Genomic DNA, 23,414 nt, shown 5'->3' on the forward strand with positions numbered 1-23,414 from the left:
ACCCAGTTTAACTCAGAGCACATGCCAAGTAATAATAAAACAACTCCCCTCTATATGTCCAAAAAATTTTATTTGGATTTAATGTTATTGTACTGTTCAATTATCACCTTGATGTGAAAGAGAAAACTTAAAAAGGTTAAAGGTTAAAATATTAAAAAATAAATTTAAACCCGTTACTGACATTGAAAGTGATTTTTTTTTAAACCCTTGAAATTATAATTGTATAGTGCAATAACTATTGCACCGAATCTCAGTCCACTATTCATATTTTAATGTGCAAAATAGAACATTGATTTTTTTTTTTTAATGGGTTAATTGTAGTCCCCCTTTAATTATTGGCTTCACTTCAATTCTTTCCCTAAACTTTAAAATCAACCAATGTTCCCTCTAAACTTTGTGGATATAGGCAAATCACCCTATCATTACAAAACTCCACTAAGTTCATTTTAACACATGGAGTGATTTGCAAATTTCCAATACATAAGAGGGAAATTGCTTGGTTTTAAAGTTTAAGGGAGGATTAGAGTAGACTCATAGTTAAGGGGGATCCAACGGTAAGTCCGTGTTATGATTAATGTTTTAGAGAGGGGATAGAGGAAGTTGTGGGACTCATATGCAAAAATGCCATAGACTCTGTTGGCAGTTTTGGAGGTTCCAAGGATGTCAAAATTTTGCACAATGGCCAGCACTAGGGAAAATGATATTGGGTGCCCGTTCTACGGAACAAGCCTAGTTTATGAACCTCTTTTAGGAGGTGAGTTAGTTTTGGGATTAGCTACTTTGAAGGAGCTAGGCCTCCAAGAAAGAGAAGGATAATTGAGAGAGAATTGAGAACTAAGAGAGACGACTTTATTATTATTTTGCTTAATGAGATTACAAGAGGCTCAACCTGAAGTAGAGCTACTCTGAAGCTATTATTTCCATATTGGTGTCTATGAAAGTGTTGTGGAAGTCAAGACCAATAACAAATATGTTGTGGAAGTCAAGTAAAGATTAGATCATTTGTTTGTTTCAATGATCAACACGGGTGATATGTTAATAAAGTATAATTTATTACCTATAAGTTTTGAAGAGTGACAAAAGCCTTGTTAGCTCAACTAACACCTACTAGTGTTTCCAACGAAGACGTTCATGATTCAAATTCATCCACCTCCAACTAGTAAATTTTCAAAGAAAAGTTTTGAAGAATGATTATTATGTCAAGACCTTCCCACCATTTTCTTGGAGACAGGGTGGGAGAGGGAGGTGATCAGTGTGAGAAAAGCCTGCACTAGAAATCTGAAGACATTGTTTCTATGTTGTCGGTCCAAGAAATGCTTGCAGTAAAGGTTGTTATGGATGTTTTATCAATAAAGCATCAATTTGTGAAATAAGGAAAAGTGCAAGAACTAACTTGTACAGTAGTTGGTGATGAGAACAAGTCCCTTATTCGGATTGTTAATGAGAATTACTTACTTTGGCCAAATGTGGTTGCTTTCTTTGTATCAAGTATAGGTATGGATTTGTGGTTGAGAGGTTGGTGCTTGGCTGATTCAGATTGGATATGTCATCACCTGTAGGAAGCTACGTGAAACATGAACATTGTAGAAAAATAATTATTGAAATTGGGGAAGAAGGCTCTGTTAGTGGTCAAGAGTCATGGGAACACTTCATTTTTTAATTGTTCTTCCCTATTTTCCCCCCCAAAGAAAAATTATTTCTCCCCTATTGCAGCTGACTATGCTTGTTATTAATTTGGAAACAGAGCAGTGGATCCCCACTACGCCTATGATTTCAAGTGAAATTGTAGCAGGTTGCTCTGTGTTTTCAAGTGAAATTTATGATGTTTTCTTGACAGTGCAGCCCAACAAAAAAAAATGTTGCCATCGAAAGAGAAACAGCTCATAGTAGGGGGCGAATCTAGTGAGGCTGATGCCTTATTTGAAGTAAGCCATAGGTTCTGGCATTGATGCTAAAATATATGGCCCCTGTTTGATCCCTTGCCTTGATTATAAGGAACAAAAGAAAAATGCATAAGAGAATAAGAAGAATCATGTAAAGCTTTGGCGCGTACGTGCGCACACACAGAAGAGAGACTGCATTAAGTAGAAATTGAATTACAATCTTACAAATAACAAGCTCAACTTACATTTATATATCACAAAAGTTTTAAGGCAATATAGAAAAATAGGGTAGGCTAGCTACCTGCCGCTTTGGTTGTAGTAAAAGGGCTGTTCAATGCTTTATAAACCTCTGGAGGACTTCAAAGTATTCTGGGAATGATTTTCGGGTGCAACCAGGGTCGTTGATGATGACAGGAACATCTCCACAGGCAGCAAGTGAGAATGCCATGGCCATTCTGTGATCATCATATGTGTCAATAGTTGTTACATTGAGATTCTCCGGTGGAATGATCACACAATAATCTGGTCCTTCTTCAACTGTTGCTCCCAACTGAAATATGAAGCCCATATGTTTAGTGCAAATGATACTAGAAAAATAAAAGAATGGGAAAACAAAGCAGAGGGATTTCAAATGTAAAGAAAGCCAAATGAACTTACCTTCCTGAGTTCTGTGCAAATGGCAATCATTCGTTCTGTCTCCTTCACTCTCCAACTTGCCACTATAAAAATAGGAAAAACCAAGAGACTAAGGGTGTGTTATCAGCCATAAATCCAAAATGTGCATGATATGATTTCTTATGATGCAGTAGCTTACTTAGATGATTATGTGTTTGTTCACAACTTCTACCTACTACAAGCAAAAAGTCCACTGTTCTCTAGAGTCTAGACTTGCCTTTTTTATACTTTTTTTTTTTAATTTAATTTTTTTTATGTGAAGTTTCCCATTAATGAATAGGTCAATTTGTTAGAATTAAAGGTGAGGGCCCACCATATGGTGGCTATCTGTCGTTGTAAATGTGCCTGCATAAAGTTTATGTTCACAGCCATTTTCTACAATAGAAGAGCCTAAATTATACACCTATTTTCCAAAATGGAAAAGAAATGGAACCCCAAATGCTGAACACAAGTTCATTGTTAATGTTCCCTATGAAGTCATGAAGTACAAGGAGACTGGCAAATCCAAGGTTCAACGCATTTACCTTCACCACCACTTAACAAAGGCTAAAATACTCTTAATTTTTTCTCCACCACGAAAAGGCCCACATACCATCTCTTATAGTAGTCGGTCCATCAGCAAAAAGAGCAACTACAGCAAGAGTCATCGCAACATCTGGCATTTTGTTCATGTTGACATCAATAGCTCGCAAGTGTTTTCTTTTGGAAGAATCTTGAGGTGGTCCAGTTACTGTGACACTAGTCTCTGTCCAGGTAACTTTAGCACCCATCTTCTCAAGAACTTCCGCGAATTTTACATCTCCCTTGATAAACGAAAAAATATGGTAAAATGTTAGTTGATTTGGTCAATGCATGTGAAATAAAAATAGACATGTAGCACAGTTGTGGTATTAAATCTGGGAGACATTATGAATCAGTAAGAGCTTTACAAGCAACATTGCATTTCTTCACTTAAGTGATATTACTAAATCAGGCTTTTGCCAATTGTCTAGGATTCCCCACTCCTGGCCCTTAATGGCCATGGGAGTCAGAGCCATGTCTCAATCACAGAGTGGTTGATCATCTGAAAAGATCAACTAAACACAATGGCATTTACTAGATCAACTACCCAATAATACACATACTCATCAAACAGCACATTTTAGCTAACTCCAGGATTTGGCTCAAAACTGTTCAGCAGATTCACATGAGCCCAAATTAAGCACTAAATATTGGCATCCGTGATTTACCTGCAAACTGCTTGTCCCACAGCCTTCAACAGTAACTGTCCCACCGGTGACTGCTGCACCAGCTAAGAAGTAACTAGCACTTGAAGCATCACCTTCAACATAAGCATTTCCAGGAGACCTGAAATATTTACTACTCTCAATAGTATAACCTGATTTCACAAAGTGTTGGAACTATATATTATAGAACCTACTTGTACTTTTGACCTCCATGGATCAAGAACCGATCCAAGCTATCATTGTGTTCTACAGAGATCCCAAACCGTTCCACCAGCTTCAAAGTCATCTCAACATAAGGAGCGGAAATCAACCTGTCGATGATTTCAATTTCAACATCTCCAAGAGCCAGAGGAGCAGCCATGATCAAAGCAGTCAAGAATACACTACTAGTTGATCCAGAGAGCTTCACCTGCAAACAAAGACACAAAGCAAGAAGGATCATGTTGGCTTAATCTTTGCACACAACACCAAAACAAAGTAATCTGTTAGACATGCTGACAAAAAACTTAATGAAAGTGGAAGGAAGGATGAAATGAGCGACATTTTAATTTTTTCAGGAATGAAAATAGAACATGTACTACATTTCAAAGATGAAAAGAATACTTTTGCCCAAATTTTTTCATCCCAAATGTTTTCCACAGCAATTGCAATTTGTAAATCATTACATTGATGGAATGTAACTGAAACAAACATATTTGACACTTGGAAATTGAAATCCATAATCCATACACTCAAAATTCCCTTAAATCCTGGAAGATTCTTTTTAAATTGCTAAATATGAACATTAGACGACCAAGAGCTTAAAATCAAACAAATGAATCATCGACTTCAAGGGAGGAAAGACTTCACTCAGAAAGCTCTCCAAGAAGGATTATGCCCCAACTCACTTGCCAGGTTACAAACCCAATTATCCATTCCTCTATACAAAAGGTAAAATCACTAGTTGAAATCTCAGTGTAGTTATGCTTATGCAGACCTAATCTTTCTGAACTCAGAATCGCATCACATTAAATTTAAACCTTGCTTCTCAAGGTTATATATCTTTTCAAACGCAAAGATACAATGCAAAAAAAGGACATGGTGTTGTCTTCTCAGATATCTTACAAAGAGAGGGAAAAAAGGGAATGGGAAACTCAACTCCTTATCAAACCACATTATACAGAACACTCGTGCAAAGAGATAATGCAAAACCTCACCTTACCCCCAGGAAGACCCCCCTTTCCAACTACACGCACAGGAGGACATTTTGTGCCAAGAAAACAGTCAGCATCTGCACCAAGCTGCTTAAGACCATCAACTAAATCCCCAATTGGTCTCTCTCTCATTCGGGGCACCCCATCAAGTATGTAGCTGAAATATATTGAATGGTATAAAAGGGTCAGTCAGTGTAGGAAGTATAACAGTAATCAAGACAAAAGACCATTTCTTGTCTAAATATCCTTTTTTTTTAATTGGTAAGTTACACAAACACACACACACACACACACACTCGGTGGGTCTTGAACCCATGACCTCACCCTCCATCCCAATATTATGGTAGAAGGAAGTGCCAATCGAACATATCTTGGACTTGGACTCAATCTGAATATCAAGGCTAAAGAGGAACAAAAAACAGTGTAGTATAAAGGTAAGAGTCCTATCTTGTAAAATCACAGCATTCCTTCTAGTGGGGCAGGAATTTCATAATTCCGGAATAATTTTGTTTCAAAAGGAAAATTCAGACAGACCTTGAATGTCCACCAGCAGCAGTAATTGCAGCTGTCAATGGCCGCATTACAGTTCCGGCATTTCCAAGGAAAAGTTGAATTTCATCCCTTGATTCTTTACCCACTGGAAAGAGACCACCACAGCCTTCCACAATTGCTCTTTTTATTGCCTTGTCATCTTCCACATGTAGTCCTAGGGTTTTCAATGCACCAAGCATGTAATGAATATCTTCACTATCCAACAAGTTGTGTACAACAGTTGTTCCCTGAACAATAAATAAAAACAAAAATTAATGTATGCCAAATGACTGCACTGTGCACTTGATTTTGATTTATGAATAAAACTTAAACAAGTTCGTAATTTACAATCAATTTCTCTATCTAATGCGTTTCTTTTTCACCAAAACAGACAGAAGTAAATGATCTAAACAAAGACTACTTCAGAGTTCAAAGGACATTTCATGCCACGTTCCTCTATCCGGGGAAAACAAAGAAGGGTACAAAACAATTTTTTTAAGGAAAAGGAATGAGGTGAGGCACATTAAGCGGCTGTTTGGAATAGAATTGAAAATGGACTGCTTGAAAAAGATGTTCCTAGAACATAGAAGAATTTAGAAAGCTGTACTTGAAAAAACCAGTTATAAACCACCCCCCAAAACACTATGTCCCTTATCGTCCCATAAGTATGCTTCCTTTCCCACTAACTGCTCTTAGCCAATGTTCATGGCAAGCCCCTCATCAATGGCCCTCAACCATATTCATCATACCACAGAGGGTTCAAAACAACCTAAGAGACCTTCAATACATATTCAATCCATGGAGAATCATAAAAAAAAATCTTGAGGGATCATACTTTGATTCATAATCACTATCAAAATTTTGGGACAATAATTTGTATCTTCTCTTTTTGATAGGCATAAACAATTCACATATCCATATGAAACTGAAACCATGAGCTTACCCACCATCTATTGTTCACACGGGAAGCATATGTCATTTGTCCAAAGGATATGATATAAACTTAAAACTAAGCACATCAAATTTCATGAGTTCTAAAACGACAAGGTGAACTCACCATTGAAGATGGAAAATAACTACATTAAGAACATGAATCAGAGTTTAATTTTTTTTCAAAATTTAAAGTAGAAATCATAATTCAGAAAGAGAGACACACCAATACATGTATCAAACTCATCAAAGCCAATCTCCTATATTTCTTTCTTTTTAATGACTCTTCTTAGCAAGCAAACAGATACTCAATTTAATTTTAATAATGAACACACATCACAGGCTACAACTACAATAATTTGGTTAGCAAAGCTAAAATGACCTGCACTCCTCTGGAACCATCAATTCCAAAAATTTAGCTAAATACTCTCTTTCCCCATTTCTCATAAACTAAGCTCAGCCTAAGTATTAAGAATTAAAATTAAAAAAAAAAAAAAAAAAAAAAAACCTCCAGAACTCTCTCTTCTTTCCCTCACTCCTTTCCATATCCAACAGAGAATTATTTAATTTCTAGCACAGCCCAGATACTAAGTAAACAACATGTGCTATTCTCCTTAGGTCCCTCAATTTAAAAATGTTTGGTTCTATTCCTTAAAATTTACAAAATGTAACAATTTAGTCCCTCCATCTATTTTTCCGTTAAGTGACTACCAGAATGCTAAGACCAAAATAAAATAAAAAAACCCCATATTTTAGGGACTAAAAATGCAAGTAAGAAATGGGCGGAAAATAAACAAAGCTACCAAATTGTTACAAAATTGAATTGACCCCATATTTGAGGGACCAGTCATGCAATTTACCCTACGGAAAACAGAAAAAATAGATTATAATTTCCTGCATTTTCCTACACGTTCTCAACAACCAAACATTGAATACCTCAGATAGAGCAGCCAGAAGCAGAATCCGATTTGACAGTGACTTGGACCCCGGCAACGTGATAGTGCCGGAGATATCTTTGATGGGTTGCAACACGATCTCCGGTACCGTTGATGGCTTCTCAGCTGTGGCAACTGAAGCACAAACTCTAAATGTACCAACTTTACCACCACCCACCATGCACACATGCTTGTGCTTCGAAGTCAAAGACTTTGATGAGTCCAAAAACTGTGACCCAAAAGAGAGTGAACTCAGAGATTTGGGTTTGTGGGCAACACTACAGATTTGGGTCGTTGATGATGACAGGAACATCTCCACAGGCAGCAAGTGAGAATGCCATGGCCATTCTGTGATCATCATATGTGGCAGTAGTTGTTACGTTGAGATTCTCCGGTGGAGTGGTCACACAATAATCTGGTCCTTCTTCAACTGTTGCTCCCAGCTGAAATATGAAGCCCATATGTTTAGTGCAAATGATACTAGAAAAATAAAAGAATGGGAAAACAAAGCAGAGGGGTTTCAAATGTAAAGAAAGCCAAATGAACTTACCTTCCTGAGTTCTGTGCAAATGGCAATCATCCGTTGTCTCCTTCACTCTCCAACTTGCCACTATAAAAATAGGAAAACCAAGACTAAGGGTGTGTTATCAACCGTAAATCCAAAATGGGCATGATATGGTTTCTAATGATGCAGTAGCTTACTTAGATGATTTTGTGTTTGGGAACAATTTATTTGCATAGTATTTATATTATATAAAAAAAATGCTTTTGATAACTTCTTATATTATAAAAGCGCCAATGCCGCTACAGTGCTTCGGTACTGTGCACTCAGAGTATTTGCACTGTAGCGGCAACAGTGCTTTGGTGAGGCACCTCTTTCTTTTTTTTCTTTTTTTTTTTTTTTTCTTTTTCAAACCTTTTGTTTAAGTTTTGCACAGCAGCTACCGTGCCGCTTGGAACTGTAGCTACAGTAGTTGCATTTTTTTAGTCTTCCGTTTGTATTTTGTTTTTTTAATATATTGTTATACTAACATAATAAATTTCACAATATTTTCACGATTATTGAGGTGTCAATTTCTTATAAGTCAAAATAAAATAATAAAATATGAAACTATGACCAACCACAACTGAAAGTAAATATTTTGTGAAAATGTTGTGACACTTATTAGTACAGTATTTTTGCACCGTAGCTACAGTACAAGTGACACTGTAGCTACAGTGCCTAATTTTTTTTTTTAAAGTAATTTGTTTGGTTTTTTTTTTCTTTTAAATATTTATGTAAGCTGTTATATTTATTGTTATACTGACATAACAAATTTTACAATATTTTCACAATTATTGATGTGTCAATTTTTTACATATCGAAATAAAATAATAAAATATGAGACTGTAATCAACCACAACTAAAAATAAATGTTTATAATAAAAGCGTGACTGCGCGCACAGTGTCTTGGCACTGTACATCCAATGTTTTTGCACTGTGCAGCGCTGTAGCTACAACAGTGCTTTGGTTTAGTTAGTCCTCTTTTTTTTTTTTTTTTTTTTTCAATAATCAGTTTGTGTTTTTTTTTTTTCTTTTAAATATTGATGTAAGCTGACATTTATATTGTTATACTGACACAACAAATTTCACAATATTTTCACAATTATTGACTGGTCAATTTCTTACAAGTCGAAATAAAATAATAAAATATAAGGTTGTAGCCAACCACAACTGAAAATAAATGTTTTAAAAAAAAATGTCACAACACTTATTGTTATCACAATATTTTCACAATTGTTAAAATCTCAGTTTCTTATATATCAAATAAAAAAATTCTAAATCCACAACATTTTAACATTAATTTCACAATAAATCATAGGTAAACTATTATTGATGGATAGCATTGGAGCAACAGTGCTTTTGGTTTATTCAACTGGCACTGCAGCTACAGTGCCTAAAGTTTTTTTTTTCCAATAATCGGTCTATGTGTTTTTTTTTCTTTGAAATATTTATGTAAGCTGGCATATATATTGTTATACTGACATAACAAATTTCACAATATTTTCACAATTATTGACGTGTCAATTTCTTACAAGTCGAAATAAAATAATAAAATATGAGACTATGACTAACCACAATCGAAAATAAACGTTTTAAGAAAATGTTACAACACTTATTATTATCACAATATTTTCACAATTGTTGAAATCTCAGTTTCTTATAAATCAAATAAAAAAATGCCAAGTCCACAACATTTTAACATTAATTTCTACCGTGCCTAAAGTTTTTTTTTTTTTTTTTAAATATTTATGTAAGCTAGCATATATATTGTTACACCAACACAACAAATATTACAATATTTTTACAAATATTGAAGTATCAATTTCTTACAAATTGAAAAAAAAAAAAAAATGAGACTGTGACCAACCACAACTGAAAATAAATGTTTTGAGAATAACAATATCAATGTTATTAGTTTAAAACCAATAATAATTTTTCATTTAGAATTTGTTCTAAAATGTTATGAATGTAGCATTTCTCTCAAATAAAATAAAAAAATATCTATTCGGATCCTAAAAATGAAAATATTGTGAAAATATTGTGATATTTTGTTGTATTCTTGAACTTCTTTTTTAATATAATTAAATTAGGTGAGCCAAAATTCATGATTTCACACACAAAATTTATATTCATTTTCTCATTACTGGGGTAGCACGTGCCTTGCACGTGCAGCCAACGCTAGTATACATTAAAATGTGTGATAAAAAATTAAAAGCTAACTTATTTTCAAAAGGCTAAAAAGTTAAATTATTTGCAAAAAACTTGAGACAAAAAGCGAATATCAAGAAACAAATAAGCAAAAGCCAAACACACAATAAAACTAGTTCACAACTTCTACCTACTACAAGCAACGAGTTCATTGTTCTCTAGACTAGCCTTTTTTAAAAAGAAAATCTATTTTTTTAAAAAAATTATGTGAAGTTTCCCATTAATGAATAGATCAATTTGTGGATTTTTTGTATTCTCTATATTGTGATGAGTATTAAGTGTTTGTGGTGAAATAATTTTTTCATCACACCCTTAAGTTTTTTTTTATAATTTGTGCATATTATTATAATCAGAGGCTAGTGATAATAATCAATATGGCATATGTTTTTTTACAAAGAAATGTGTGTTTGTTTTAATTTTAATATTTTTTTATAAATGGATAAAGCAATTTGAAAACCATTAGGAGAGTAGTCTTATTTTACATGCAATGTTTTAGTGGGAGTCAAAGAAATATTTTTACCAAGTTTTGCCCCTATTAAATGTAGGCTGTAGGGGTATTTTGAAGAGAGAGAGAGAGAGAGAGAGAGACACCTAGATGGAAATGTTGGGGCCAACGAAGTACTGATCGACTGTCTTCAACCAGCCAACATCATCGTAGGTGTGACTGTGAGGAACCAAATGGACATTCACCCTTTAGAAGTTTATAAAGGACACCAATAGTCCCCACAAGAGCAAAAACCATGTCTAAAATGGTGTAACCTGCTTGAATCCCTTACTGTGATTTTTATGAATTCTACATGAATTTAGAACTGATGACCCCATAATCTCATCAGGTTCAAATAATAATTAATTACTCTTATGCAACAGTGGATCATTAATTAATAGTCGCAGATGCATAAAAACCATTACATTTTTATAGTCCAAGCAACCAAAAACCACTCTTTTTCTGTAATGGGTACAGGCTTATTAAAAAGGTCCACAAAATTCCAAAATTACCCCACTGAAACCCAATCAATGTTCCCGACAATCGTTTCCTTTAAATTATTGGGGACGAGGACTAAATAGTAAAATCGTTGTTCTAAACAGGAAAATAGAAGAAGAATGATTTGGTGAAGTGTGTACATTTTCAGCCGCCCCCTTCCCCAGTTTTTTTATGCTCTCTCCCCATCAGATAACTGATCAGTAGCTTAGTTCAACAAAACTGCCCTCAAAACCGACTGATTCTCTATCTCTCTCTCCCGCTTTCTCAATTCTCAAACTCTATCATTTCGTTCTGATTTCCGTTGCCGAATTGTTTGCTGGATCTTTAGGAAAATGGGTACGCTGCTTCATACTTCCCTCACTTCTTTTCGTTCTTATTGTTATTCTACTCTTACTGCTGCTAGTATTGCTAGCGCTAAAAAAATCCCGAATCATAATCACAATCAGAATCAAAATCAATTCTTGGAATCTGTTAGAGATCAGTGCAAATCTAGAAGCTTTAGGAATGTTGATCATGCCTTACACCTGTTTGATACAATGCTTCACATGCGCCCTTTGCCTTCCATTGACGATTTTAATCACGTGTTGGGTGCCATTGCAAGATTGAAGCATACCTAGTTGTCATTTCTCTAATTAAACGAATCGAATCATTTGGTATCTCTCCTGATGTTTATACTCTTAATATTTTGGTTAATTGCTTCTGCCATTTGAACCGAGTAGATTTTGGGTTTTCTGTCTTGGCAACAATTTTGAAACTTGGTTATCACCCAGACTCTATTACTCTAAACATCCTTGTCAAGGGGCTCTGTCTTCAAGGTAACATTGCTAGAGCTGTGAGGTTGGTAGAAGAAATGGAGAAGAATGGGTATAAGCCTAATGCAATTACTTGTGGAACAATACTGAATGCTCTATGTAAGATTGGACAGACTAGTATGGCTATTAGATTGCTTAGGAAGATGGAAGAAGGGAATTTTGAGCTTCATCTGTCAGTGTATAACATAATCATTGATAGTTTATGTAAGGATAGATTGGTAACTGAGGCTTTGTTTAGTTTCTATTTATTTTAGCTCTTGATCTTCTTGTATTTGTTTCATTGTTCAAAGTGTTCACCATCGTGAACATGATGTTCAATTCTTTTAATAAAAGTCTTATTACCTATCAAAAAAAAGTAACTGAGGCTTTGAACCTTTTATTTGAAATGATGAGTAAAGGCATTCAGCCGGATCTTGTCTCTTACAATTCCTTAATTCAAGGCCTATGCAATTTCAGCCTGTGGAGAGAGGCTATTACTTTGTTGAATGAGATGACACAGAGGAAGATCGTGCCATGCGTTAGGACCTTCAGTATATTGGTGGACACATATTGCAAAGAGGGGATGTTGATAGAGGCGAAAAAAGTTTTTGATATGATGATTCAAAGAGGTATTGAGCCTAACGTAGTCTCTTATAATACTTTGATTGATGGATATTGTTTGCAAAATAAATTGAAGGATGCCATCGAAGCATTGAACATGATGGTTGAGAGGGGTTGTTCACCTGATGTTGTTAGTTATAACACATTGATTAATGGATTTTGTAAAAAGAAAAGAATTGATGAGGCAATGAATTTCTTTCATGAAATGTCCAATAAGGGAGTAACTCCTGATGTTGTGACTTACAACACTCTTATAGGTGGGTTTTGTCGAGTGGAGAGACACAAGGCTGCTTTAGAGCTATTTCATAAGATGTAGGCTTGTGGTCAACCTCCAGATCCCCAAACCTATGCTGTCTTGTTGGATGGCCTGTGCAAGAATGGACAAGTTGTTGAGGCAATAAAAGTGTTTCATGAGATGGAAGACAAAACATTGGGCAACAATATTGTGATTTACAATATTTTAATTGACGGTTTGTGTAATGTTGGGAATCTTACAATTGCAAGAGAACTCTTTTATAGTCTACCTGCAAAAGGATTGCAACCCAATGTTCAAACTTTCAATGTAATGATCAAAGGGTTTTGCAAAGAAGGGCTAATTGATGAAGTGAGTGAGTTGCTAGAGAAAATGGATGGGAACCATTTCTCTCCTAATGATCGAACATATAACACAATCATCCAAGGGTTGTTGCAACAGAATGAGACAGTAAAGGCTATGGAACTTATTAAGATAATGGTTGACAAAGGTTTTTCAGCAAATGCAACCACTACATCCATGTTGGTTGACTTGCTATCTACAAATCCAGCAGATAAATCACTTCAAGAATTACTTATTAAGACTTTGTCAGTCAACCTATAACGTGTATGTATATTTGTTGGAAGTGGTAATTTACTTTTTATGAAGTGATGTTTCTTTTCATATCATTGATGTTTTTTCCCTTTCAAACTTTTTTGTCTTTTTTTATTTTTTATTTTTAATAATCTATAATTAAATAGGTTTTATTTGAAGTGAAGATTTGGTTGACCCTCACAAGGAGTTATTGGATGAGAGGAGAACTTTACTCTCTATGGAGTTGTGATAGATACAGAATAGGTCTTGTGAACCATATCACACATGAACAATGTGACATTCTCTCCTAAAATTAGAAGTGCTATGTCAACAACATTTTCACAACAAATCATAAGTGGTAACTTATTATTGGTTTTAATTTGAATTTACCACTTAAATTACTTATTTGCTCACTAGTAACAACTTATAATAGCTTGCCACTTAAGATTTGTTGTGAAAGTGTTGTGGACATAGCTTTTCTCCTTCTAAAATAGCCATAAAAGTTGTAGCATGAAATGAGTAAACTTTAATTTGATTCTATTCCAATCATTTATATATTCTATTGTTTTATAAACTTCAATTTGAATTGTCCAACATGGGAGTGGCTCCCCATTTTGTCACTTACTGCAGTCTTATAGGTGGGTTTTATCAAGTGAAGAGACCCCATTATACATAGCCATTTTCTATAGTAGAAGGGCCTAAATTATACACCAATTTTCCAAAATGGAAAAGAAATGGAACCCCAAATGCTGAACACAAGTTCATTGTTAATGTTCCCTATAAAGTCATGAAGTACAGGGAGACGCAAATCCAAGGTTCAATGCATTTACCTTCACCACCACTTAACAAAGGCTAAAATACTCTTAATTTTTTCCCCACCACGGAAAGGCCAACATACCGTCCCTTATAGCAGTCAGTCCATCAGCAAAAAGAGCAACTGCAGAAAGAGTCATCGCAACATCTGGCATTTTGTTCATGTTGACATCAATAGCTCACTAGTGTTTTCTTTTGGAAGAATCTTGAGGTGGTCTAGTGATTGTGACACTAGTCTCTAACCAGGTAACCCTAGCACCCATCTTCTCAAGAACTTCCGCAAATTTTACGCCTCCCTTGATAAACGAAAAATATGGTAAAATATTAGTTGATTTGGTCTATGCATGTATATATATATATATATATATATATTGGTCAAAGTAATCAAGACTGGGGTAATAAATATAACAAATATTATGAATCAGTAACAGCTTTAAGAGCAACATTGCACTTGTTCACACGTGATATTGCTAAATCGGGCTTTTGCCAATCGTCTAGGATTCCCCACTCCTGGGGCCATGTCTCAATCGCAGAGAGGGTGATCATCTGAAAAGATCAACTAAAGATCATTAGCACGGTTTACTAGATCAACTACCTAATACTACACATGCTCATCAAATAACAGATCTTAGCTTTCTCCAGAATAGGCCCAAACTGTTCAGCAGTTTTCACACACCCAAATATTGGCACCTGTGATTTACCTGCAAACTGCTTGTCCCACAACCTTCAACAGTAACTGTCCCACAAGTGACTGCTGCATAAGCTAAGAAGTAACTAGCACTTGAAGCATCACCTTCAACATAAGCATTTCTGGGAGACCTAAAATATTTACTACTCTCAATAGTATAACCTGATTTCACAAATTACTGGAACTATATATTATAAAACCTACTTGTACTTTTGACCTCCACGGATCAAGAACCGATCCAAGTTGTCTTTGTGTTCTACGAAGATCCCAAACAGTTCCACCAGCTTCAATGTCATCTCAACATAAGGAGCGGAAATCAACCTGTCGATGATTTCAATTTCAACATCTCCAAGAGCCAAAGGAGCAGCCATGATCAAAGCAGTCAAGAATACACTACTAGTTGATCCAGAGAGCTTTACCTGCAAACAAAGACATAAAGCATAAAGGATCATGTTGGCTTAATCTTTGCACACAACACCAACACAAAGTGTTCTATTAGACACTGGTAAAATACTTAACGAAAGTGGATGGAAGGACGAAATGACTGACATTTTCAATTTTCAGGAACAAAAATTGAACATGTACTATGTTTCAAGGACAAAAAGAATATTTTTGCCTAATATCTTGTTTTGATAGGTAGATAGTGGGGAGGAGGGAGGTGGGGGTTTGAACCATAGATATGGGACACCACAAATGATGCCATTACTGCTGGCATGTTTTCCACTACAATTGCAATTTGTAAATTATTACATTGAAGGAATGTAACTGAAGCAAACAATAATATTTGACACTTGAGAATTGATATCCATATGCTCAAAATTTCCTAAAAAACTTAATGACTCTTTTTAAAATTCTATACATAAGGATACACTGAAAAAAGCTTAAAGTTAAAAAAATAAATCATTAACTTCAAGGGAGGAAAGACTTCACTCAGAAAGTTCTCCAAGAACAAATATGCTCCACCTCACTTGCCAAGTTACAAACCCGGTTATATCCATACCTCCATACAAAAGATAAAATCACTAGTTGAAATCTCATTGTAGTTATGCAGACCTAATCTTTCTGAACTTGGAATGACATCACATTAAACTTAAAGCTGGCTCCTCAAGGTTATGGCTTCTAAGACAGAAAGACATCAATGCAGAAAAATGACATGACGTTGTCTTCTCAGATATCTCAGAAAGAGAGGGAAAAAAAGGGAATGGGAAACTTAATGTCTCACGAAACCGCATTATATGGAAGACTTGCGCAAAAAGATAATGCACAACCTCACCTTATCCCTTGAAAGACCCCCATTCCCGAATACACATATAGGGGGACATTTTGTGCCAAGAAAACAGTCAACATCAGCACCAAGCTGCTTAAGACCATCAACTAAATTTCCAATTGGTCTCTCTCTCATTCGGGGCATTCCATCAAGTATGTAGCTGAAATATATTGAATGGTGTAAAAAAGTCTGTGTACAAATTTGTAAATGAGACATATCACATAAGACCATTTCTTGTCTAAATATCTTTTTTTATTTTTATTGGCAAGTTACACATGCACTCGATGGTCATGAACCATCCCGTTATTTATTTATATATTTTAAGTGGAGAAGAAGGATTTGAACCTTGGATGTCTCCATTGAAAATACCAAGAAATACCATATGACCTAAAGAAGAGTCCTTTAGACTCACCTCTAGCTAGTAAACCTATGTGCAAATGACCCCACCCATCAGAACCAGTTCCTAGGTAATCCATGGGCATTCACCCCTAATGAGCTAAATAGTTTATACTTATTCTCATAAGCACACCCTCCATCCCATTATTATGAGGAAAGGATGTGTCAGTTGAGCTATAGCTCATTGGCTCTTATCTAAATATCTTGGACTTGGACTTAATCCAAATTTTAAGGCTAAAGAGAAAAAAATAAAATAAAATAAAGGTGTAGTATAAAGGGAAAAGTCCTATCTTGTTGTGAATATCACAACATTCCTTCTAATGGGGCAGAAATTTCATAATTCTGGAACAATTCTGTTTAAAAATGCAAATTCAGACAGACCTAGAATTTCCACTTGCAGCTGTCAATGGCCACATTGCAATTCCAAAATTTCCAAGGAAAAGTTGTACTTCATCCCTGGATTCTTTACCCGCTGGAAGGAGACCGCCACAACCTTCCACAATTGCTCTTTTTATTGCCTTGTCTTCTAACACACTAATTCCTAGGGTTCTCAATGCACCAATCATGTAATGAATATCATCTCTATTCAACAAGTTGTCCACAACAGTTGTTCCAGAATAATAAATGAGAACAATTAATGTATGCCAAAAGACTGGACTTGATTACGAGTAAAAATGAAACAATTTAGTCATTTATCATCAATTACTTAATCTAATGCTTTTCTTTTTCACCTAAACAGACACCAGAAGTAAATCAATTCCAAAAATGAAATACTCTCTTCCCATATTTCTCATGAACTAAGCTCAATCTAAATATTAAGAATTAAAATAACCAAGAAAAAAACCAACTCTCTCATCTTTCCCTTGCACCTTTCCACATCCAAACAGAGAGTTATTTTATTTCAAGCACAGGAAAACGGATTTGGCTTATGTCTAGTACTTTTTTAACTGAAATCTCTTTTTTTTTTTAATGAGGAACTACCACATCACCCACTAACTAAATAAAAGGTGAAGACTAAAATCAACTCCCACTTACTATTGTGTATTTAAAATAAACTGAGACCTCCAGTTAAAAAAATACTAGAGGTTAGCCACACCCTAGGAAAACAAACAACATATACTATTCCCCCTCTCCCCAACATCGTAACCAACCAAACAAAATGTCTATATTACATTCTCTAAAATTCTTAATTTATTAGGCCCACAAGCTAACAAAATGAAACACACAATTGACAACAACAACAACATAGCCTTAGTCCCAAAATTTTGGGGTCGGCTATGGATCCTCAATAGACTACTAAGGGTCCTCCACATATATTATTTTCCGTCATTCTGGTATATCTCTTTGTTACCACCTATTGGACACGTCATTTTTTTTATAACATAAGGAACTTTTCTCAAGAAGAGTACTTTGGACTCGCCTTTAGCCCATAAAACCTACTAGCAATTGACTCCACTTGCCATAACTAGTTGCCGAGTAATCTAGGGACATTCACCTTTGAAGGGCTAAGTAATAAAACCTACAAAAATGTCATTTTTTTACTACTTTCTACTAATGTTATTTTAGGTCTTTCATTATTTTTTTATACTTGACTTGAATCAACTCACTTCTTCTACATGGCTCCACAATGCACATGAACAAGATCAACTATCACAAGTCATTTTTCATCAATAGTGCATCCTATCTTTATGTGAATTTCTCTATTTCAAATTCTACCTTTCTTTCTATTTCCACTTATCCATCTTCACATTCTCATTTAAGCTACACTAAATTTATAAAATACAAATTTTAACTAACTGAAAACTAAAATACAAAATTTTAAAATGAAGAATATAAAACTCCTGAATTTTCCTACACTTTCTCAACAACCAAACATTGTATATACCTCAGAGAGAGCAGCCAGAAGCAGAATCCGATTCAACAGTGATTTAGACCCCGGCAACATGATAGTACCAGAGATATCTTTGATGGGTTGCAACACGATCTTCAGTGGCATTGACAGCTTCTCAGCTGTGGCAACTGAAGCTGAAACCCAAAAGGTACCAACTTTACCACTACCCACCATGCACACATGCTTGTGCTTCAAAGTCCAGGACTTTGATGACCCTAAAAGCTGTGACCCAAAAGAGAATTTGGGTTTTTTGGAGTTTGGGATTGTTGTCAAAGACTTGGGTGTTTTGAGCTCCGCAACAAATTTTGCTTACTTGTCCTTCCATTGACAAAATCCTTAGGGCATATTTGGTAGGCTGTAATAGGCGCTGTAATGTAATAGGTATTCCTATGATTTAGTTATTCTTTAGTTTGGTTATGTTTTTATTACAAAGAATAATCATTCCATATGAATAGCTATTCTTCAAAATGAGGAATAAATATTCCTCTTTAAAATGTTGTATTAGTTATTCATTAGTAAGTGCAATAATTTTAAAACTTAATATATTTCTAAGTAAACAAACTTTCCATATACATCTAATAATTATAAAAATAAAAAATTATAAAAAAAACACATATCTCTCTTAAATTTAAAAATAAATTTTTTAAGGAAATATAATTGTATAAGTAAGAAATTTCCTAAAATAAATGTTAAGTTTCATTCTAATGTTATAACTTGCAACCAAATTAATGAATATGTTTAGTTATTACATTACAACACATTTTATTCATAGTAATAAAGATTACAATTCCTGTCGTAATCCACATTCAGTGTACCAAACATACCCTTAGTAAATTTGGATACTAATTTTTAATGAGGAAAAAAAAGAATTTTAAGAATTATAAATTTAAAGGCAATTTGGCGGAAAAAAGAAAGAAAGAAAATTGATATGATAGTTATTTCTTATTATAAAATAACATGAAAACAATCTTTTAATAATCTCAATTACAACATGATGTAATAATAAAGCCAATGTAAGAAAAAATTGACATTTTAATAGTTATTTATTTCACTTCCAAAACATGTTGTAATTGACATTATTAGTGAAATTAATCTCAATCACATCAATAGTGTCAGTGGCTTAGCTCAAAACATTTCAAAACTCCTGATTTCATTTGGTGTGAAAGTGAAAATTTAATAGGAAATTAGAAATGTAATTATTTTATTTTTTAATAAAAATGGATAGGCAATATTTTCCTTAATAAATAAGGCTATGAAGAATGCTAGTAAAAAAAGAATCTGACCAAAACCTATTTCAACTCAAACCCCACGCCCAAGTACCTCTCTCTATGCGCAAGAAGTACAAATCCCATGTTCATTTTGCCTGGTCAAACTCAAAACGCTGGTTCCCATTTCTCAGGGTTTTGAAGAAGAATTTGTCTTGCTCTCACTCCTCCCATCTGGGTTTTACTTTTTCTCTCTCTCTCTTTGAATCAATGGAATCTCTCTCTAGACTCAACAATTGTCACCAAAGCCTCCACCACCTCTCACTCAATCACCACCGTCCCTCAGTCCCAAAACCCATCTCTTCTCTCTTCCTCACAACCCCACCTTCACCATCGCCACCACCATCATCGCCACCACCCATAAGAGCTTCATCCTCACCAGACCCACTTTCCCAAAACCCCCAAAACCCACTCTCCCAAACCCTCAAATCCCTCCTCAAACTCACACTCCCCACCATAGCCTCCACAGCCACAGCCACAGCCACATTGTTCTTAATTAGGTTCAACCCCAAGTCCCTCCTTGTCCCCACTACTACACAACCACAACCACAACAACCCAATGGTGTTATTACCTGCTCTGACCTCAAGGTCAAGCTGAAAATCGTTGACTATCTCATTGAACTCAAACCAGATGACCAAGCTTGGAGTTTGTTGAAGACCCAGATTAGGAATTATAGCCTAGAGCTTGATTCTGCTAGTTTTGGGTTCAGAGAGATACTCGACAAGGACTTGTTGTGTCACAAGCCTCATTGTGGGGACATAAGGGAGTGTTTGGAAATGGCTGATGAACTCAAAGACTTGTCTTTAGAAATCAAGGCTGCAATGGACAACTGTATTAGGAATTCGGATATCAAATTGCATTTGAAGGATTTCAAGTATTTGGTTGCGCGAGTCAGGGATTCTAAGAGGAAAGTTTTTGGTGCGTTGAAGTATTTTCAGGAGCTTGAGCAACGAGACCATAACTACAGGGACTAAATAACAGAAAGGTGAAGTGGTTTTTCTTTGGACTCTAAGTCAATCTTTCTTTTTTTGTTTAGGTTTGGTTAATGCATTTGGATGTGCTGTCTTAACTCTTAACTGTAAATTTTGGTTAAATTATTCAAATTAGAGTGAGAGAGAGAGAGAGAGGGAGGCTCTGAGGAAGAATAATGTTTGGTGAATTGGTTGTATGTGTCTCTCAATATTTATAGTAGAGGATACTGAGGGAGGGGAAATTATTTATACTGGTTACTTGGAGGGAGAAAAGAAATACTTACATTTCTAGTTTTGTCATCATTTAATCTAGTGGCTTCAAGTGAATTGAATAAGTTTGATTTGTTGATATGTTGTCAAAGCACATTTGATCACATGGAAGTTGAAAACCTTCCCAGCTTAGGTTCTTTCTCTAAATATACATAAACAAGTAATACATCTTTTGCTGTTTATCTTATACTGCAATTGTGCATTTTTGTTGTCATATCAATTCTTTACATCATTTTTGAGTTTGTTATTAAAACAAAAAGGGCTAGTAGAACTACTCTGAAACTATTATTCTCCATGTTGACGATGCAAGAAAATGGGAACACAGGAGTGGGGGATTTTTTTTCCCCGTTGGAAGCCAAGGGTCAAGAAGAAGAGAAAAAAAAAGTTGTGGAAGTCAAGTAAAGATTAGATTTGTTTGTTTGTTTGGGTGATCGGTGTGGATGATATATTTATAAAGCATCAGTTTATACACATTTTTTGAAGAATGATTATTATGCCAAGACCTCCCCACCATTTTCTTGGGGAGGGAGGTGATCAGTATGAAAAATGCCTGCAGTAGAAATCTGAAGGCCTTGTTTTCTATGTTGTTGGTCCAAGAAATGCCTGCAGTAAATATTGGTGTGGACAGTTTATCCATAAAGCATCAATATGTGAAATAGGAAAATGGGCGAGAACTAACTTATACAGTAGTTGGCCTTGAGAATAAATCCCTTATTCAGACTCTTAATGGGAACTACCCTTACTTTGGTCAAATATGGTTTTTGTGGTTTGTATAATCTAGTATAGGTCCAGGATTTATGATTGAGAGCTTGTTGCTCAGCTGATTCAGATTTGATATGTGATATTCTGTTGGAAGATATATGTAATAGGAAGAAGGCTCTGTTAATAGTCAAGAGTCATGGAAACCTTCCTTGAGGACTTGCTCAGAAATCTGAGAATGAAATAGAGGTGGAGATGTAAAGACTAAGGAGAGGACATAGAAAGAGAAAGAATTATTAAGTTACAGGATGCATTCATGTCATTAATCATATTGAATTTATTGTTATTGAAGATAAGTACAGGTGGAGGATACAAAGCACTTGTATTTTTCATTTTCTAGAATTTCTTTCCATGTTTCCTTTGGAGCATTCCCTTGTTCAGCTCTATGAAGCTCCCCACCATGTCTATTCTGCAAACTTAAGTCTGTCTGAACGGATACTCAGAGACTACATATTGAAATATTGAACAGACTGCAGCAGGCACGCTTTGATGGGGTTGCCAATAGTTGATGGGTTGTGCTAATGTCTTGAATAACATGCTGGATGTCTATTGTGATGAGTTGGTGAAATTGGTTAGTACCTGGTCTGATAACGCAACCTGCTTAGTCCTCACTGCTCACTAGTTGATTCAAGGGTGGCAAGGCACGCTTGTCAATGGCATGCCTTCACATAATCCCTTTAATATGCAAAGTGGTGTGAGCCTGTGGAAGTTATGAAGTTATGCCTATGTCAGGAGTCAATTGCACGATTTGGCTGTGTTTCTCAAACTTGAGCATGTTGAAGAAAACAGGCTACTGCTGCTAAACTAACATAGCATAATTATAATAGAGGAATAAAATTTGCAGAAAATTTTGGGTTTTTCAGGTCCATGGGTGAGTTGGTTCTAGGCTTCTGGCTGGATGGACTTGGACAACGGTAGTTAGACAACACTGATTCAGTCAGTTAGTACCCTTTATGCAGCAGTAACTTCAATATTGAGCATCTCAGAGAAGACAGGCTTTGGCTGTTAAACAAATTTTGCATAAATGCATTAGATTTTAGAGATATAAAATATGCGGAAAAAGTTGTGGCAATGCTGAACTAGACGACTCCTGTGCAGATAAACCAACCCGTGTGGGATGAAATTTTTAGTTGAAGCAAAATGTCGTTTGGTAAGATCCAACCAAGGTATTCCACTAAAAATAGAACCCATATCTTCCCGCTATGTGGTACTTGAACATCAAAAAGGTTTCTACCATCAACTAATAGATGGAAAAGTATGATGTAGTAAAACTGAAACACTAGTAATAAGAAAAGTATGATGGGGTAATGTCAACATTTGTGTTTGATTTTATTGTTTCTGTTTGCCACGTGGCAGAGACCTTTTTTTACATACTTAACAGGTCAAGGACTAAAAAGACCATTTTGAAACATGGAACCCAGGTTAAGGATCAAGCGTGTAAATAAATCAAACTTTAAAATGTGCATGGATGATCAACAAATACTATATCTTCATTGTTGATGCATCTCATTTTACGTTATGTATTCGAACCTTTAAATTTTAGGTGAAACACCAAGAAGACATTTTAATTTACAAGCCACTAGCATCTTGTTTTCCACTTCTTTTTAATAATAATATGTACAGAATAATTTGAAAATTCTATGAAGGATTAGATTTCGTTGCTACTTGCTACCATAAGCAATAAGCATGGCCAAGCATTTCTTCGCTTCCTTAATTAGCAACAATAAGCCAACTCTTTTCATATGACA

The 23,414-nt window shown here is 35.2% G+C and overlaps 5 protein-coding genes across 8 annotated transcripts; 3 read left to right on the plus strand and 2 right to left on the minus strand.

Annotated features, from left to right (window-relative positions):
* Positions 1 to 2,059: 2,059 nt before the first annotated feature.
* Positions 2,060 to 8,103, minus strand: LOC115955039 (3-phosphoshikimate 1-carboxyvinyltransferase 2-like). 4 transcript variants are annotated; one of them, XM_031073071.1, is made up of 9 exons: positions 7,924 to 8,103; positions 7,375 to 7,816; positions 5,512 to 5,756; positions 4,981 to 5,134; positions 3,979 to 4,193; positions 3,788 to 3,905; positions 3,151 to 3,361; positions 2,541 to 2,602; positions 2,060 to 2,433 (listed from the first exon to the last, which is right to left on the minus strand). In XM_031073071.1, exons 2-9 carry the CDS (start codon positions 7,732 to 7,734, stop codon positions 2,215 to 2,217), a joined length of 1,584 nt encoding a protein of 527 aa, XP_030928931.1. In that variant the 5' UTR covers positions 7,735 to 7,816; positions 7,924 to 8,103; the 3' UTR covers positions 2,060 to 2,214. The 4 variants fall into 4 exon arrangements, with proteins under 4 accessions (XP_030928931.1, XP_030928930.1, XP_030928932.1 ...); XM_031073070.1 differs by having other exon boundaries at positions 3,788 to 3,917; XM_031073072.1 differs by lacking the exon at positions 2,060 to 2,433 and having other exon boundaries at positions 3,083 to 3,361; positions 3,788 to 3,917.
* Positions 8,104 to 11,226: 3,123 nt separating this feature from the next.
* Positions 11,227 to 13,353, plus strand: LOC115955042 (pentatricopeptide repeat-containing protein At1g12775, mitochondrial-like). The gene is made up of 2 exons (XM_031073075.1): positions 11,227 to 12,146; positions 12,284 to 13,353. Exons 1-2 carry the CDS (start codon positions 11,958 to 11,960, stop codon positions 12,833 to 12,835), a joined length of 741 nt encoding a protein of 246 aa, XP_030928935.1. The 5' UTR covers positions 11,227 to 11,957; the 3' UTR covers positions 12,836 to 13,353.
* Positions 12,935 to 13,375, plus strand: LOC115957051 (putative pentatricopeptide repeat-containing protein At1g12700, mitochondrial). Its single transcript, XM_031075292.1, has one exon. It carries the CDS (start codon positions 12,935 to 12,937, stop codon positions 13,373 to 13,375), a length of 441 nt encoding a protein of 146 aa, XP_030931152.1.
* Positions 13,376 to 14,340: 965 nt separating this feature from the next.
* Positions 14,341 to 17,075, minus strand: LOC115957053 (3-phosphoshikimate 1-carboxyvinyltransferase, chloroplastic-like). The gene is made up of 5 exons (XM_031075293.1): positions 16,891 to 17,075; positions 16,120 to 16,273; positions 15,051 to 15,265; positions 14,860 to 14,977; positions 14,341 to 14,454 (listed from the first exon to the last, which is right to left on the minus strand). The coding sequence occupies exons 1-5, from the start codon at positions 17,073 to 17,075 to the stop codon at positions 14,341 to 14,343; spliced, it is 786 nt and encodes a 261-aa protein (XP_030931153.1).
* A 2,614-nt stretch (positions 17,076 to 19,689) lies between these two features.
* LOC115954794 lies at positions 19,690 to 22,998 on the plus strand. The gene is made up of 2 exons (XM_031072732.1): positions 19,690 to 20,651; positions 21,218 to 22,998. Exon 1 carries the CDS (start codon positions 19,729 to 19,731, stop codon positions 20,638 to 20,640), a length of 912 nt encoding a protein of 303 aa, XP_030928592.1. The 5' UTR covers positions 19,690 to 19,728; the 3' UTR covers positions 20,641 to 20,651; positions 21,218 to 22,998.
* The last annotated feature ends 416 nt before the right edge of the window (positions 22,999 to 23,414 follow it).

Source organism: Quercus lobata, chromosome 8, assembly GCF_001633185.2.
Source record: "Quercus lobata isolate SW786 chromosome 8, ValleyOak3.0 Primary Assembly, whole genome shotgun sequence".
Taxonomy (NCBI): Eukaryota; Viridiplantae; Streptophyta; class Magnoliopsida; order Fagales; family Fagaceae; genus Quercus; species Quercus lobata.